This window comes from Urocampus carinirostris, chromosome 10, assembly GCF_059441175.1.
Source record: "Urocampus carinirostris isolate Australia breed hairy pipefish chromosome 10, RoL_Ucar_1.0, whole genome shotgun sequence".
Classification (NCBI taxonomy): domain Eukaryota; kingdom Metazoa; phylum Chordata; class Actinopteri; order Syngnathiformes; family Syngnathidae; genus Urocampus; species Urocampus carinirostris.
Window position 1 is genome coordinate 26,240,737 of NC_142358.1, and position 15,376 is coordinate 26,256,112.

The 15,376-nt window shown below is 37.2% G+C and overlaps 1 protein-coding gene across 2 annotated transcripts in view; it reads right to left on the reverse strand.

Annotated features, from left to right (window-relative positions):
- LOC148358502 (chloride channel protein 2-like) overlaps window positions 1-15,376 on the reverse strand; it is a 158,259-nt gene that overhangs the window by 41,075 nt on the left and 101,808 nt on the right. For both annotated transcript variants that reach the window (XM_088345397.1, XM_088345396.1), the window contains 2 exons: window positions 10,700-10,913; window positions 3,028-3,161 (listed from right to left, as the gene is read on the reverse strand). In XM_088345397.1, the coding sequence (XP_088201523.1) occupies window positions 3,028-3,161; window positions 10,700-10,913 (348 nt within the window). The remainder of the gene's footprint in view (window positions 1-3,027; window positions 3,162-10,699; window positions 10,914-15,376) is intronic.

The window sequence follows — 15,376 nt, forward strand, 5'->3', positions numbered from 1 at the left end:
TAAAATACCTTAATTTTGCGCAGACTGGGGGAGTAACGGAACACATGGAAGGGCAAAAATGATGTTGGCAAGCTGTTTGGATTTATTTTCATTTTGTTTCTGTCGCATTTTATGTTCGTTTTGCCGGAGATCAAAGAGATCAAAGCCAGGAGAGAAAGCTTACCACGTGTTGTGAGTCATCATTTTATTCATATTTAGTTTCTTTTGTCTTTTATTAGCATATTTGGTATTGGAGTAATCCAAAGTAATTGAAAGTAATCCAGTTAAAGTAACCCTACCCAATCCTGGTTAACACCTACTGGAGTTTTAGTCCTGCTACTCTGTATTTCAGGATATCCATGACCAATGGGTTAACTCAATGGGCTACTGGTAGATATTTAGTAATATAAGAGCTTTTGGATAAAAGTCAATACAGTCGTTTTGTTTTTGTTTTTTTCCTGGTCATTATCGGACTAATATCGATTGGAATCTTTTTAATTGGTGTAATAAGAGTCTGTAGTCTGTCGTCCGTGCAGCCCTTTGAGACTTCTTGTGATTAAGGGTGTCACAAATAAACATGACTTGCCTAGACTCTAACCTCAAGGATAGGGTAGAAAAACATCACAAGCTAGAAAAGAGCATTGGCAGCAAAAAGGAAGAAAAGAAAAATGAAAACACAGATTGGAGATGAAGCCTTTGAAGGATGAAATGAAACAAACGACTCATTTTTGAAAGAAAAAGTCAGCAGGTTGGAGGAGATACAAAACATTTTTTAGCACTGCAGGGAGTGCGGCAGTTAGTGACACAATGAGGGAGCATCAGGTTCCTTTGCAATTATAACTAAATGCTGCAACAACAGAAGATATTTGCCTGACAATTTTATTCTTTTTCTAAATTCAATTTTCTGGCAGTGGGCATTTTGCCAGTAAGTGGAAGTTTAAGTAACGACACTCTCACTAAGAGCCACTTTAAATAATTTGTGGAGTTGAGCAGTCATTTGCCCTTCTATCCTTTGTGCACTTCAAGTCACAAAATATCTGCCCAACTTGAAATAAGTTCGATGAGATATCTTATTTCACATCACATGCTCAAGTGAAATAAAATTGAAATTGGTCCTTTCATTGGCTGAGAACACATTTAGTCTGCTCATGTCCAGTTTATATTAGCATGTCATTGCGCACAAGAACCAGATTAATCATGACATTTAAAATGAACTTGCACCACTAATGCAAAGAATCAATGAATACAAAAAGGAAATTAGCACAGTTTATTTCGAAGCCACACTATCCTGTAGTGAAACATCGATTGCAACCCAATGAATTCTGTACGTTTTACCCCAAGCCAGTGCTTTTTAATTATTGGTCAGCGACTACCCCTGGAAGAAGAATTCCTCCCACGCCCCCATCAAGATCGATCTTTTTTTAAGTGATAACATAATATTGCTGGAGGCGCAGTGGTTAGCCTGCAGCCCCACGGTCCAGAGGTTCAGGGTTCAAGTCTAGCTACCACAGCCTTCCCGCGTGGAGTTAACATGTTCTCCCCGTGCTTGCTTGGGTTTCCTACGGGTACTCCAATTTACTCGCACATTCCAAAAACATGCATGTCAGGTGAATTGGCCGGTCCAAATTGTCGCTAGGTGTGAATGAGCGAGTGAGTTGTCTGTGTTTGTGTGCCCTGCGACTGGGTGTCCTCTGCCCACTGCCCGGAGATAGCTGGGTTGGGCTCCGGCACCCCCCGCAACCCTAGTGAGAATAAGCGGTGCAGATAATGGATGGATGGATGGATGGATAATATTGCTGGGAACAGAACAAAGATTGCTGGATATTGATGGTAACACGTCACCTCCGTCCATATCAAGTCTAGGCCTAAAGAAAACCTCAAGCATTTTATTAGCGTGATTGGGTTTTAATGTCATGAAATTAAATTTATCGGCCCTGGTTAGCCCCCTTGGCAGCTCTCAGTGTTTTTCTTTTTTTTTTTCTTTTAAGCAGTTAGCCTCTTTTTGGCTGCTTGCTTTTGTCTGATCATTACTGCAACCACCTGCGACACAACGCCGAGGCATTCTTCACAAAAACTACCAAAATTTCACTTAAAACACTTGTAAATTAATGTAGAAACAATTTGGGTACTGGTGTTACTTCGATAATGTCGCAGCTCAGGATGACAAAGACAAGCCATGTTGTCCTCAGAATGCATTATCTCGGAATATACCGATGAAGCATACAGACGCCGGACATTGCTATAAGTTAGATTTTGCATTGTGTTTTTCCGAGTAGAGGACAGTGTTGTAGTGCTTCTTTCCGCTACATGGCACTGTGAGAGGTTACCCAGAATCCACCCAAAGAAGAAAAATGGCTTCTACTTCCTAGTTTGTGTGTAAACATTCAGTACTACGTGTACTGTATCTCTACCCCGCCAACACCTTTGACGTTGTTATTGTTTAATATCTTGTGTATCCATTCAATATAGTTTGTTTGATGTGTAAAGAGGTGAGCCATTTCTTTTGAAACAAAAGTGGAATAAGAAAACTTGATGCGGTTGAGAAAACGGTCGGAACGCTTTTTTTCAGCCACTTTTTACCACGGTGGGGGACCTCTTGAAGCACATCTTCCAAACATAAGTTAAACTCAACTTTATCTTTATAGAGTATATCATTTTAGGAAATGTTTATTTTTTTGGTACAAAACAATACAGGTTACTTATACAAGTATTAGACATACTTATAAGAACCTTAAAAATACAAATATATATATCATTCGTAAGTAGGGCAGCATCCGTATATAGACATTATGCAAAAGATTTTTTATTTTTTTTTGCAGATTCCTCACATCTTGCATGTTTAAGAATTTGGCATAACTTATAAATAATAACAGTCATAACAAAAGGCCCTGTTATAGCAATTTTTGGTAATTTCTGTACGAAGCAGCTCAATGTTAGAATATACACATTACCAGTTCAGTGCACCAGTGATGTGGTAACGCCCAGGACCAGGTCAGTTAAAATTATTGATCCATTTCTTAATATATATTTTGGTTTTGTTTGACTTACCAGCCGATTCCACCAGTGCCAATGTTTTGAGTTGACCAGTCAGCAGGACATTATGAAGGTCTCTGTAGCAACAATTGAGCGTGATGTAGCGCACGTCCCTCACCATGATGTCTTCTACGCGAATATTGTACTTTCTAGGAGGAGATTGGCAAGAAAACATTAAAAGATTCAGTGAAGTGAGAAGGGACTACATGAAAATCTTTGACATTTTATGCGGTAGGCATTCACTACCAAAAAATTATTTATTGTACATAAGCAACTTTTTTAGATTTATTTTAATTTATAACTTAGTGGAGTGCAGAAAACTGTGCCACTGAACACGCCATCAGGTTTGTGAGCGCACGTCGTCTTTGGCTTTCTGGTGCCAAAGTAATGCACCACTTTTTACCGTCAGTAATGACAAGGGCGTAGTAACTGAGGAAAAAGTAATTAATTACATTACCCCGTTACTGAGGTAAGAGAATTATTTATACCAGCGTTATTCCCAACGCTGGTGAAGAAGAAACAGCACTCTTACTTCGCTACATTAGCCTACGATGAACCCGTTACAAAGAAACTTCTTGTACCTAGGAGCATTTTTCCGAGCCCTCATTGCCATTTTCTCTGCTGTGAGAGCCATTGTGCAGCCCATGCTCCGCCCTTTTTAAAGAGACAGGGTCACCTATCAAACAGGTGGCTATTTTAAAGCAAACCAGTGGGTGTGTGATTGGCCATGGAGCCCAAAGTTAAAAGGAAAAAAAATAACTCCACAGAAATCCAACTTAAACTGTATTAATGTGATTTTATTTACTTTACCTTTTCCAAATGTTGCCATTTTCTTTTAATAAATGAATAAATGTTTTATTTTACTCTTGTTGTTGCACTATTGTTGTTTTTTCCAATCATCAAAATAAAATTACATAAATTGGATTTCATAATCACATTTGTTTCATTTTATCAAAACCCTTTAACCATACGTAATTTATTAATAGACTTGAGGTGGTGTACAACAGAGTAGTAATGTCATTCTCCACAAGATGTGTTGCATCCAACTTAGTTATTTTGAAAATAGGCTAATACAGATAACATACAACATGTGTTGACTTCGTTAAAAGCCTATATAAGACTTTTTTTTGCGGCTCCTGACAAATTTATTTTTCTGGTTCAATATGGCGCTTTTAACATTTTGGGGTGCCAACCCCTGAGTTAGTTTGTTGTTCTGAATGCAGAGCCTGTAAAAAAGGTACTTGGGCTTTAAATGTTCTACTTGTGCTTAAAGGTGGGGTGCGTCATTTGAAAACTTAAGCCTGCAATCATGACATTAAGTCAGGGGATGGCCGCAGAGTAAAACATATTTTGCGTTTATTTCTTAGACACGCTTCAATAAATGCTTCCTTTTCTATCTTTTGGGGGGTTTGTTCTGCCTGAAAAAGGCCTGATAAAAATCAAAATAAAAGCTTTCGTCCACCTGCCATTATTCTTTGTCTGTGTGCCTCTCTCTCTCTCTCTCAAAGCGCCGCACTAGATTCTTAAGGAAGTACTGCTGCTATGGTTAATGGCCCAATTTTCAACCCATCAAAATGACAGACGACCTTAAAATGTTCCCGTCAACTGTTAAAAAAATCCGTCCATGATGGAGAATGTTATTGTCACCTCTGAAGACACAGAAATATAAAAGTTGTAAATTTGTATACAGTCTCGTTTAACTTTGATTTCATTATAGTTAAACAGTCAGTCTTTAATATGATATCATAAATCACCTGTCCTTCTCCTGAGTCCTCACAAATAAAATATGACATTTTGGGTTTGCTTCATGCTCAATCCTGCATATCAAGTCAATATATTGGTCTCAGGCTGGGTCGGGCTTTAATATCCACGGGCCTTGGTCGGGTAAGGCTGAATTTTTTTTAGGCCCAATCTTACTTCTGCTTAGCCTAGTAGATTCAGGATACACTTAATTCACACGTAATGGTCACGACATTCCGGATGCGAGCGGCAGTAACAGGATGGCCATGTGGGCACTTGCATCAGCAGAATTCTACACCACTCAAACACTCAGCTTTATTTCTCTACGAGCTTGCCAGAATTTGCTATGAAGGCAGCAATCGTCTAATGTCTCGAATGCCAAGTTCGCGAGTTGTGCCACCAAACAAGTTCCGGCCAACTCTGCTCCCCTTGCAGTTACAACTCAATATATTGACCTCGCTTTGACAAAGTGAACATAATGACGACACAACGTGATCACCATGTTTTCCGCACCGGATTATAAGGCGCAACCCCCAAAATAGTCTTTTGTCATATATACGGCACACTGGATTATAAAGAGTATGGAATTAAAACTACAGTAAGAACCATTTCATTTATTTGTGTATAACCGTTGCGCATTTTATACACTTACGGTATATTAATGCAGGCATAGCGAATATACAGCACTAGGCTGGATGAGTGAATCCAGCCTGCCGTAAATCAACTGCTAAAATTGCGAAATATTGAAAAAAAACCTTAACATTTGGAGTTGAGTTTCTTTGACTGATCTGGTCCCAAGAGCCAAACTGAGTTTGACATCCCAGTATAAGTGCAATGATTGATCAATCCAAAAACATTGCTGACCATAATCGCAAAACATTGTATGCAGTGGGAATCGAACCAGGGTGGTGGCAGTGAAAGAGTGACACTTAACTACTAGACCACCAGTGATACAGAAAATGGATTAGGTTTTATCTTATTATCACACTATTTCTACTTGGTGTACTTATGCCGTTTTAATATGTATACGTACTTAGAAAATGTAGGGATGGATAGCATAAATGTACATTTCTGACATTGTGGCGGTACAGGTTAAAATCCTCCTGGCTGCATTAGTTTCCAAATCACTGTATGGTGTCATTGGAAACAGCAGCGCTTATTGCTTTGTCCAGCCAACTGTCATAAGTAAATTTCATTCCATCGTTGTTTTTTCTTAATGTAAAGGTTATATATTGTCTCTGTTATTCCAAAATCACTTATCTTCATTTTTGCATTTATATAATGTTTACAATGAAAAAAGCGCGAATAATTAGGCCTGAAAATGGAGATTCACCTTTTTTTGAAAAAGCAGTGGTGACATGTAAAAATCCTGGAAAGACGCTAGTGATCAAAGACCTTGACAGCCATTATTGAAGTCAGCAAATTACAAACACAGGAAAATAAGCTGTAGCACTACCTATGGTATCTATGCACACCCCGGCTGGTAACTATAAGCAGTATAGAAAATGGGGGGTTGGGCTTATCTCTACTGCTAATAGGGGATACTGTGTGTAACGGGAAGGGCACACACAGTATTTCTAGGATCTCGTGGAGAACCAATTCCATGATTAAAACAGTCAGGTCATCCCAAATGTGGTTTGCAAAACTCATTTAATATGAGGAGTTAGCATAAAAAATAAATGGTCTATATTTTTATGTAAACTGTGTTAAGTTCAATCTACAGTACGTGTGCCTTTATGATTGGTAGTATCACAGAACGGTTTAATTAGGGAGGTTCTACTGCATGCAATAGATCACTGGAAGAATATTTAAAATTGCTATATATGAAAAATACTGCAGAAGCAATTAGTTAAATTTGGTGGACAATTTGATTTTTGATAAGTGCATGTGTGCCATTACACACATCCCTAGCTTTTTGTTGTAAATAAATACATAAATAATAATGATAATAAATAAATTATACACACATTGGTAATGATGCCAGCCTGTCTTTTATTATAACTCGCTGCATTATGCTACAGAGCCCTTAAAAATAGGAATTGGTCCAAAGTAAATAAATACATTTCACAGGTACACTTTTATAAATTAAAATTAACGCCTAGAACTGTTTATATGGTTTGTTCTTTGATTTTAACATATATCAGAGTACCGTATTTTCCGCACTATAAGGCGCATTAAATTAACATTACAATAAGAGCTAAGATAGGAATTTATGTGCAGTATAACCATTGTGTTTTTATACAATTGTGGTAGATATTAATGCAATGATGCATCGATATGTGTCGCTCACTGATGTCACAAAATATTGTATGGAGCGAGAATTGAATTCCGGTAGTGCCAACACTTTACCAATTGACCACCAGGGGTGCAGATGATGACCCTAAACCTACACATAGGTATTTTAAGTTCATTTGGCTGCCGTTATTTTTATGGTGCCAGAAACAATGACTTGCATAGTATATTCTGATCGGTTAAACGAATTTTCCACTTCTTCAACAATGAATGTTAGAAAATGGAGAAAAACAAAGACTTTCAACAAAATACAATACAAGCCATGTTATTGACGCGCAAGTGAGTAAAAGTCGTGTGATAATGAGATAACGTCTAGTCTCGTGGTTAAATGTCGGTGCTCTCACTGCCACTACTCAGGTTGATTCAGGTTGCGTACAATGTTTTGCAAGTTTGCTCTGTGAAGTAATCTCATGCATCCATTCAATATGGTTGGTGTAAAGCTAAGACGAGGAGACCCGTTTCTTTTGAAACGAAAGTGGAATAAGAAAGCTTGATGCGGTGAGAGAATGGCTGGATCACTTTTTTTCGGTCAATCTCAAACACGGAGAAGGACCTCTTGAAGCCTATCTTCCAAAAGTAAGTTACACTTAATTTTATTCATCTGTATCGAGCATATTATTCTATGAAATTTTTATTTTTTATGCCAAAACAATACAGGTTTCTTATATAAATTTTAAACATACATTTCATACAAAATATAGCACTGAAGCAACTTACAAACAAATTCAACTTACGAACGATCGATCGTCTGTAAGTAGAGCAGCGTCTGTCTATATACAGTTAACAAGCTGAGCATCAGAGAATAGTTAATTGACTTAAATGATTGTGGAGTTTAGCTAAAATGTAAATGATTTAAAAAAAACAAAAATCACTGAAAAGGCCACAAGCTCTACAGAAGGCCATACACAATGATGAACAGATGGAGGATTGAATAATCGCGGTAATAATAATAATAATAAAAAATCTCATTACTCTCAACTTGTAAATGATGCATCCAAGCTATCATTGTCGCCTAATGATTTGGCAACATCCATAACAATAAAACGTTCCAGACAATTAAGAGAAAGTGAATTTGGTGCTGTCTTGCTGAGCTCAGTGAACCACTAGCAGCCGGCGTTTCCATTCAGTATTGTTTGCTTCTAATAAATTATTAATGGGAGTAAAGACAATTAAAAGTCATGCAATGTTGAGCTATTGAAAAAAAAACCTCCGAAGGAACTGTGGCTTCTCGTAAAGCACCGTTCATTCATAACTCTGCATGGCAGGATCTGCAAAAGCCAGCCTCCAATATTAACGTTCAGACAGTGTGGGCGCAACCCGGACCCCACAAATTATGTCATGCATCACTTTACCTGATCTCACCCCCTCTCACACCACTGATGGTGCACTTTGGGATTATCTCGTCAATCACAAATCATGGGAATCCGGTTAGTGAGAGATTCTATTCATTTATTAGTGCTTGTGCCACCTGAGGTGCCATAAGTGGGCTATACACTTGACTGAAGTATCTTGACAGAAGTAAAAAATGTACTAATTTTGTACTCAAGTTCTGTGTTTGTAAAACACATGCAAAAAAATAAGGTAACCATCAAAAAAGTAGGACCTCAGATTTAAAAGGAAGGGCAAACAATGGTATAAGCAGTGTCTGAAACTCATGACAAAAAGATACGGGACACCATAAAGTTACCTGCCCCATTTTTACCAACTTGAAACACAATAAGAACTACTTGCAAAAAAAAAAACAAAAAAACATTGTTGCAGAGTATTAAACATTGATAATCAGAGTATTGAACTGAAGAACACTTTAAATTTCAGTTTATTATAAATCTACTTATAACATTCATTGCATGACATTGATGTTTTCCATCTGCCATCAGTATATACCAGTATTTACTCATCTTCATTCATACAATGTTTGTGTTGCGTCGTCTGCTACAGGCCACGTGAACTCCTCTTTCCACGATGCTTTTAATGTATGTTTACATTTTGTAGCGTCATAATTTTTTTTAGCGTCTTTTGAATATTTCTTCTGGGGCTAATGTTTTGGCTTGATTCCTAACCACTTCTCCATTTTTCTTGTGTTCTCTGTGCGTCTACTTTGGAAAATGATGTGCAAATGCACGACCTTATATCGCCCGGGAGAGTCCGGAAGCACAAAGTTATTAGTTGCAGGCTTCTGATTGGCTGTCATTGTTAATAAGCAGATGTCCATGACAAGTTCTCGATCAAGACAGCAGTCTTCTAGCCTTCTTCACATAAGACATTTCTTTGAATAATCAAAAACATCAATACACTGCAAAAAAATAAATTTTCTCGCTATTGTTTTTCATTGATTGCGTATATATATTAATAAATCTTGTGTTATATTACTCTGCCAGGCTCTCTGGTTCCATCTCTTTCTGGATTAGTAATTTATATAAGAATTCCAAGAACTAAAAGTGATAACTAAATTTAAAATCAAATTAATATGTAACAAGTTGCTGCCCCTTCAGACAAAAAGAGAGAAATCTCAAAACTTATCTTTATGGTAAAGCGCTAGCTACATCTAGAAGCAAATTTGTTAACTGATTGCACTAAGGAAAAAATATTTTCAACACTATATATACTATATTGAAGCAAAAAGACCTACAGGAGTATGCAGAGGTCACATTAACCAACAATTTTCCATCAATGACTGATTTTTTTGAAGAGATGAGCTGTCTGTCATTCTGACGGGTTGATAATTGGGCAATGAACCAGAACAGCGGTACATCCTTAATAATCTAGCGCAGCACTTTGAGAGAGAGTGTGGCAGAGAGACAAAGAAAAACAATGACTGGTGAATAATAAAAAAGAAGCCCGGCTCAAAACATAATGATTGAAATTTAGGGCCCGACCTGGTCAGAAACTCGCATTGGGCTCAGACATATGATCATACCTCTGTCCAAATGTACGAGTGTAACTACTGCTGTTATAAAATAAAAAGTTGATTTGAATTGCTGATCATTGTCTTAACACCAATTCTTTATTTTTTCAGAGATGTTGACTGTGTACACAGGCTTCCTACAGCTTAAGTAAAGTTAAATTCAAGACTTTTAAATTAAATTACAGGACACAAAAAAACACAATTCAAAAGAACAAAACCCCACAAGAATTAGCAGCAAGTTATATAAAATGTTTATTTTTTATTTCTTTTTTTAATTGTATTTTGGTCCTGTTGAAAATGTTGCAGTCTCCAACGTTTTAGACAAGAAAAAAAGGATGTTTATTGTAATTCACGGATCCTCAATCAAAGTTGGCAGATAACTACTAAATCCATTAAACTCTTCTGCAACAGTCATGACAGATTTTTATCATGATGCATGACTTTTTGACTAAATCTTTTTAATTCAATCAAATAAAAATAGTATTGATCTGTTGACATTTTAAGACTTTCAAAAATGGGATTCAGGACATTTTTATGCCAATGAGGGCCTTATTTTTAGACAAATAGATTTAATGCCTTTTAAGAGTTTTCAAGGATCCGCAGTAACCCTTGTACAAATGCCCTTTTGGCATTGTTTATAAGGTATTAGGAATAATATTAAATAAAATATACAAACTTAATCGAAAGTGAAGTGTGAATATCCTCTGACATATCTAAGTGTTCATCCAAAAATGTCCAATGTTGACTTACTCGTGGTGTCCCCATCCGAGCTCTGGGAGATACGGCAGTTTCTTGATCCGGATGATGGAGTCGTAAAGGGAGGGCTGCAGGGATTGTGCCACTGCGTTGGCAAGGATCACTGCTATCATCACGGGTAGGATGTGAGAGATCTGCCCAGTCAGCTCGAACACAATCACTGCAGTGGAAACTGTGTGCGTGACCGCTCCTGACAATGCAGCTGCACCTAGAAGTGGGTGACAAAATCAAACAGTGGTTAACATAAAAATACTAGACAGGGGTGACACTATAGACCAGGGGTGGGGACACTTTTGGAGTCGCGGTTCGCATTGGGATAAAAATTTAGCCAAGGGGCCGGTCCTGGAGGCCTTTTCAAATTTTTCATGTACAATAAATATGCATGCAGACATCTACATGAAGACAGCTACATATTTTTCTAGTATATGAAATAGTTTTCATCAAATTGGTTTTGAAACGCTTAAAATTACACAAAAATAATGTACAAGGTGTTTTTTCTTAATATAATTGAGATTTAAATATCACATAAAGTACATGGTTTAGGCAAATTGAATTAAAAAGTATGATTGTTAAAGATCTTTTGATTTACTCTTTCAAATCTGAATGAGATATTCTAAAACATGTGGATATTGTGATTGATTTCAGAAATGTTCAATATGTGCAATGCAGCGACACGGCATTATGAGAAATCAGTAACCCAGTTACTGCCAAACACGCTAAAGCATATCATGAGTAACCGTCTCCAGCTGATAATTTTTTTTGCCCTTTTTATTTACAAATGATCTGCTCGTGAGTTAGTACAGGGGAATGCATATATTCATTATCATATTTATATATTATATATACCACAGCCATTTCCCCCTAGTGGGAGGTGGCTAGAGTCCGTTCTGACTCTTTTTGGGAGATTGATTCAGAGGAGGGGATTCCCAGTCCCCTCGCTCAACCCAACTGAGGTGTTGGGAGTCATTAGGTGACCAAACCCCCCAATTCCAACCCCAAATGCTGAACGCCAAGCAGGGAGGCAACGGGTACCAATGTTTAAGTCTTAGGTATGACTCGGCCGAGGCTTGAACCTTAACCTCCCAGTCTCGGGGCGGGCGCCATAACCCCCAAGCCCACGAGCTGGTCAAATTATTATATCATATTTAATTTTCATTGCACATTTTCATCCTTAAATTTTAAATAAAATAGAGTTAAAAAGAGTCTATAACTTCCGCAGCATTCTGAAGATGAATGAGGTTCACTAAAATTGGTGCCTCTGTTGGCTCCTAACCAATTTCTGCACTCTCAAGTGGACATAGTTTACCTATTGTCAGCAAATTTAACACAAAGCCTCCAACTACTGCAGTCTTGGGTACATAAATTAAAAAAGTACTGCAGCCAGACGGATGGCAATTTCTTCCGCCTCCTCAAGATATTGTGCTGTTGGATTGATAACAAATGAAAATGTCTACACTAACTATGGCATGGATTTTTTAGTGCTTCTTAAAAGCATTTAATTGGCATACGCTTGTCATTTACTATATTTGAAGGTAGACTTCACAAGTCCGCTCGACCTGACATCTATTAAAACACATCCATGCAGATAAGTTAAAAGGTGATGCTCTCAAATTGTTTTGCTGTTTTAATATCTTAGATGACAACAAACAAGTTTTTGGGAGAGTAGAGTAGAAGAGTACAATACAACATTATTTATATCTGTACATTCAAGGAAACTGTGGGGGTCAGATGCATCGACATTTCGTTCTGTATACACGTGTACTAGAATGACAATAAAGTAGATCTGAATCTGAATCTGAATCTGAATAATAGTTTCTTTTTTTGTCTGTATAATCCTAAGTAGTCCTGCAGAGAAAGTATGCAGGGACAAAAGTTAACCCAGGATGCATTTTTAGAATCTTTACTTATGAACGCTCATATATCCAGTCAAAACCAAACTTGTAACTTGTTGTTACCTATTGGAAGAGCTTTTAATTATTCACCCTGTTAATACATCTTTGGTCAAAGTATGTAATGTATTCATTCGTGTATAACGTGCCTTTTTTTTAACTAAAGAAGAATTCAAAGATTGGGTGCGCATTGTGCACAAAGTTTGGTAGAACATTAATAATTTCTGCAATAATTGATCAGGAGAAAAATATTGCTGACTACAATCGCAAAACATTGGATACAACGGAAATCGAACCCGGGTCGCAGTGGTGAGAATGCCAAATGCTAACTACTTGACCACATTAATATGGATATCATTAATAAAGATGACATGCAAAAGGCAGGAAATGTTATATTATCACGATATTTATATTCACGGTAGAGAAGAATGCTAGAGTTTGGAAAAACAGAAAGTTGTTCTAAAACATAAATAAACACAAAAAAATATGATGACACAGTGTTTTCCACCAATAAGACGTGTATATATGCATCTTTTGCAAAATGCACATTTCCAAAATTTGCTTACGTCTTGTTGTTTGACTTCCATTAAATAGAGGAAGTAAACTGATAAAGTAGCACAACTTTATTTTATTTTGAGTACCTAATCAATAACACTCCCCCCCCAACCCAATTAGAGTTTCCACTTGCAAAATTCTATCCAATATTCTCCCAGAAGATGAATATTTCCATGCCAATTAGGTGTTATGGATAGCAGCACTAAAGTATTGGAGCAACAAAGGAGCGGGTGAAGAGAGCGTTTATAGCTCAAACGGCAACAGACCTGTCAAAGGATGATGTAAGATATTTTCCAGCCTATAAGTTGCAGTTTTTTTCATAATTTGGTTGGGGTCCGACTTGTATGTGAAATTATTAACACATTAATACCGGATATATCATTTTACATGTTATTCTCACACTACACTGCAAGAAAAATGTCCCATCGCGCAAAATGACCAAAAGCATACGTCACTTGTGCAAACATCACTAAAATTACTTTGTATTTCATTTTTGAGGGAAATGTATCAGAACAGTCAAGCACTAAAATTTGCACCTTGTATATAAATCACATTTGAGCAAGTTGAGAATATTTACTTTGGTGAAATGACACCACGTCTTCTTACTAATCGGGACACAAACGTTATGAAGAGAAGGCGTCATTTTGCCAAAGTAAATATTTTCAACTTGCTCAAAAGAGATTTCTGTACAAGATGCAAATGCTCTGTGCTTTACTGTTACATACATTCCTCCAAAAAGAGACGTTTTAGTAACGTCTGTGCTAGTGACGCTTGCGCGCTTCTGCTAGGGGGACATTTCACGCGAAGGGACAGCTCTCAGCACGACACCGGTAATTGAAAAAAACAACTGAACAAAAACAGCACCGAAAGGAAAATCGTATTCTGAAGATTACAATCTGCAAATAGTAAAATATATAGCCAAAAAGCAGAAAGCGGAGGTGGCGAGGAGTCTGACGCAAGCAATGTCGAAGCAGAAAACAAAACGGGGGATCGTTAACTGTGACAGTGATTCTGGGAATGAAGATTTTATTGGATATAGCAATTTAATGTGAAACTAATAGTTTTGGTAAGAATGTTATTTAAGCTAGAGTGATCTGAATCACTTTTAATATAATGTATGATGTTTATACCTTGTATGATGGACAACACACCTCAAAATAGTCAGTTGTCACCATGAACAGTTAGTATCATAATAAATACTCTTATTATATAGAATGCTAAAAATATATGGAGATCAGCAATGATGATGATGAAGTGATTGTGCATCCATATAACCTGAAAATATGTACCTTCCTGAAGTGTTTGTTATATGTAAATGCAGAGTTGATCTAGCTGTAAGACACAATTATCAAAGAAGTCGAAGGGGTAGAAATAAATAAGCATATGCTTCTTCCTATTCCTTTCCGGATATGTTACGTTATCGTTGCTTTTGCTTTATTTTTGTTGGCTCATGTTCGAAATAAAGTTTCAATCAATCAAACCAATCAATATGTTATGTCGTTACTGAAATGAACAGGCATGTCAATAATGTCATGTTTACCATACTAACGTATTCAGCCAGGTGTTCCCCATTATTTTAAATTGCCTTTCAAGATGACGTGTTTGTTTTTGGTGTTGGATTTTATCAGATACTTATCCCCCAAAAATGCGACGTATACTTTGGTCTGACTTATATATGGTTTTTCCTTCTTAATTATGCATTTTTGGGCTGGTGCAACTTATATGTGAATGAAGTGTCCATCTATCTACCGTAAATTCCGGACTATAAGCCGCTACTTTTTCCTCAAACGTTCAACCCTGCGGCGTATTCAGTGAAGTCTCTATCCCATAATAAAGGAGGACAACTTTGATGACGTCAGTTAAAAGGAGGAAGATGAGAATGGCTTACCGTGGTTTCTACATTTACGGTATGATTTTTTTAACCGACCAGTTAACTGTATTGCGAGCGTGTTGTTAGTAGCGTTTTGCTACCCTTCACAGGCACGGTTTGGGATGAAAGTTAAAATATTATTATTAAAGCTTTGAAAACTCTCTTGGTGTACCGTCTTTCTCTTTGTAAATATGTGTAACCATGTATAATATGTATTTGCAACTGTATATTTTTGTAATGTATTTATTTGTATTTATTTTGGACACTTATTCTGACAAGTCTTGCACTGGCCAATTAAAAAGAGGGGTAACAGACGCGGGGGATGACGGGAAGTGGGGACCGGCAAAGGTGAGTGTT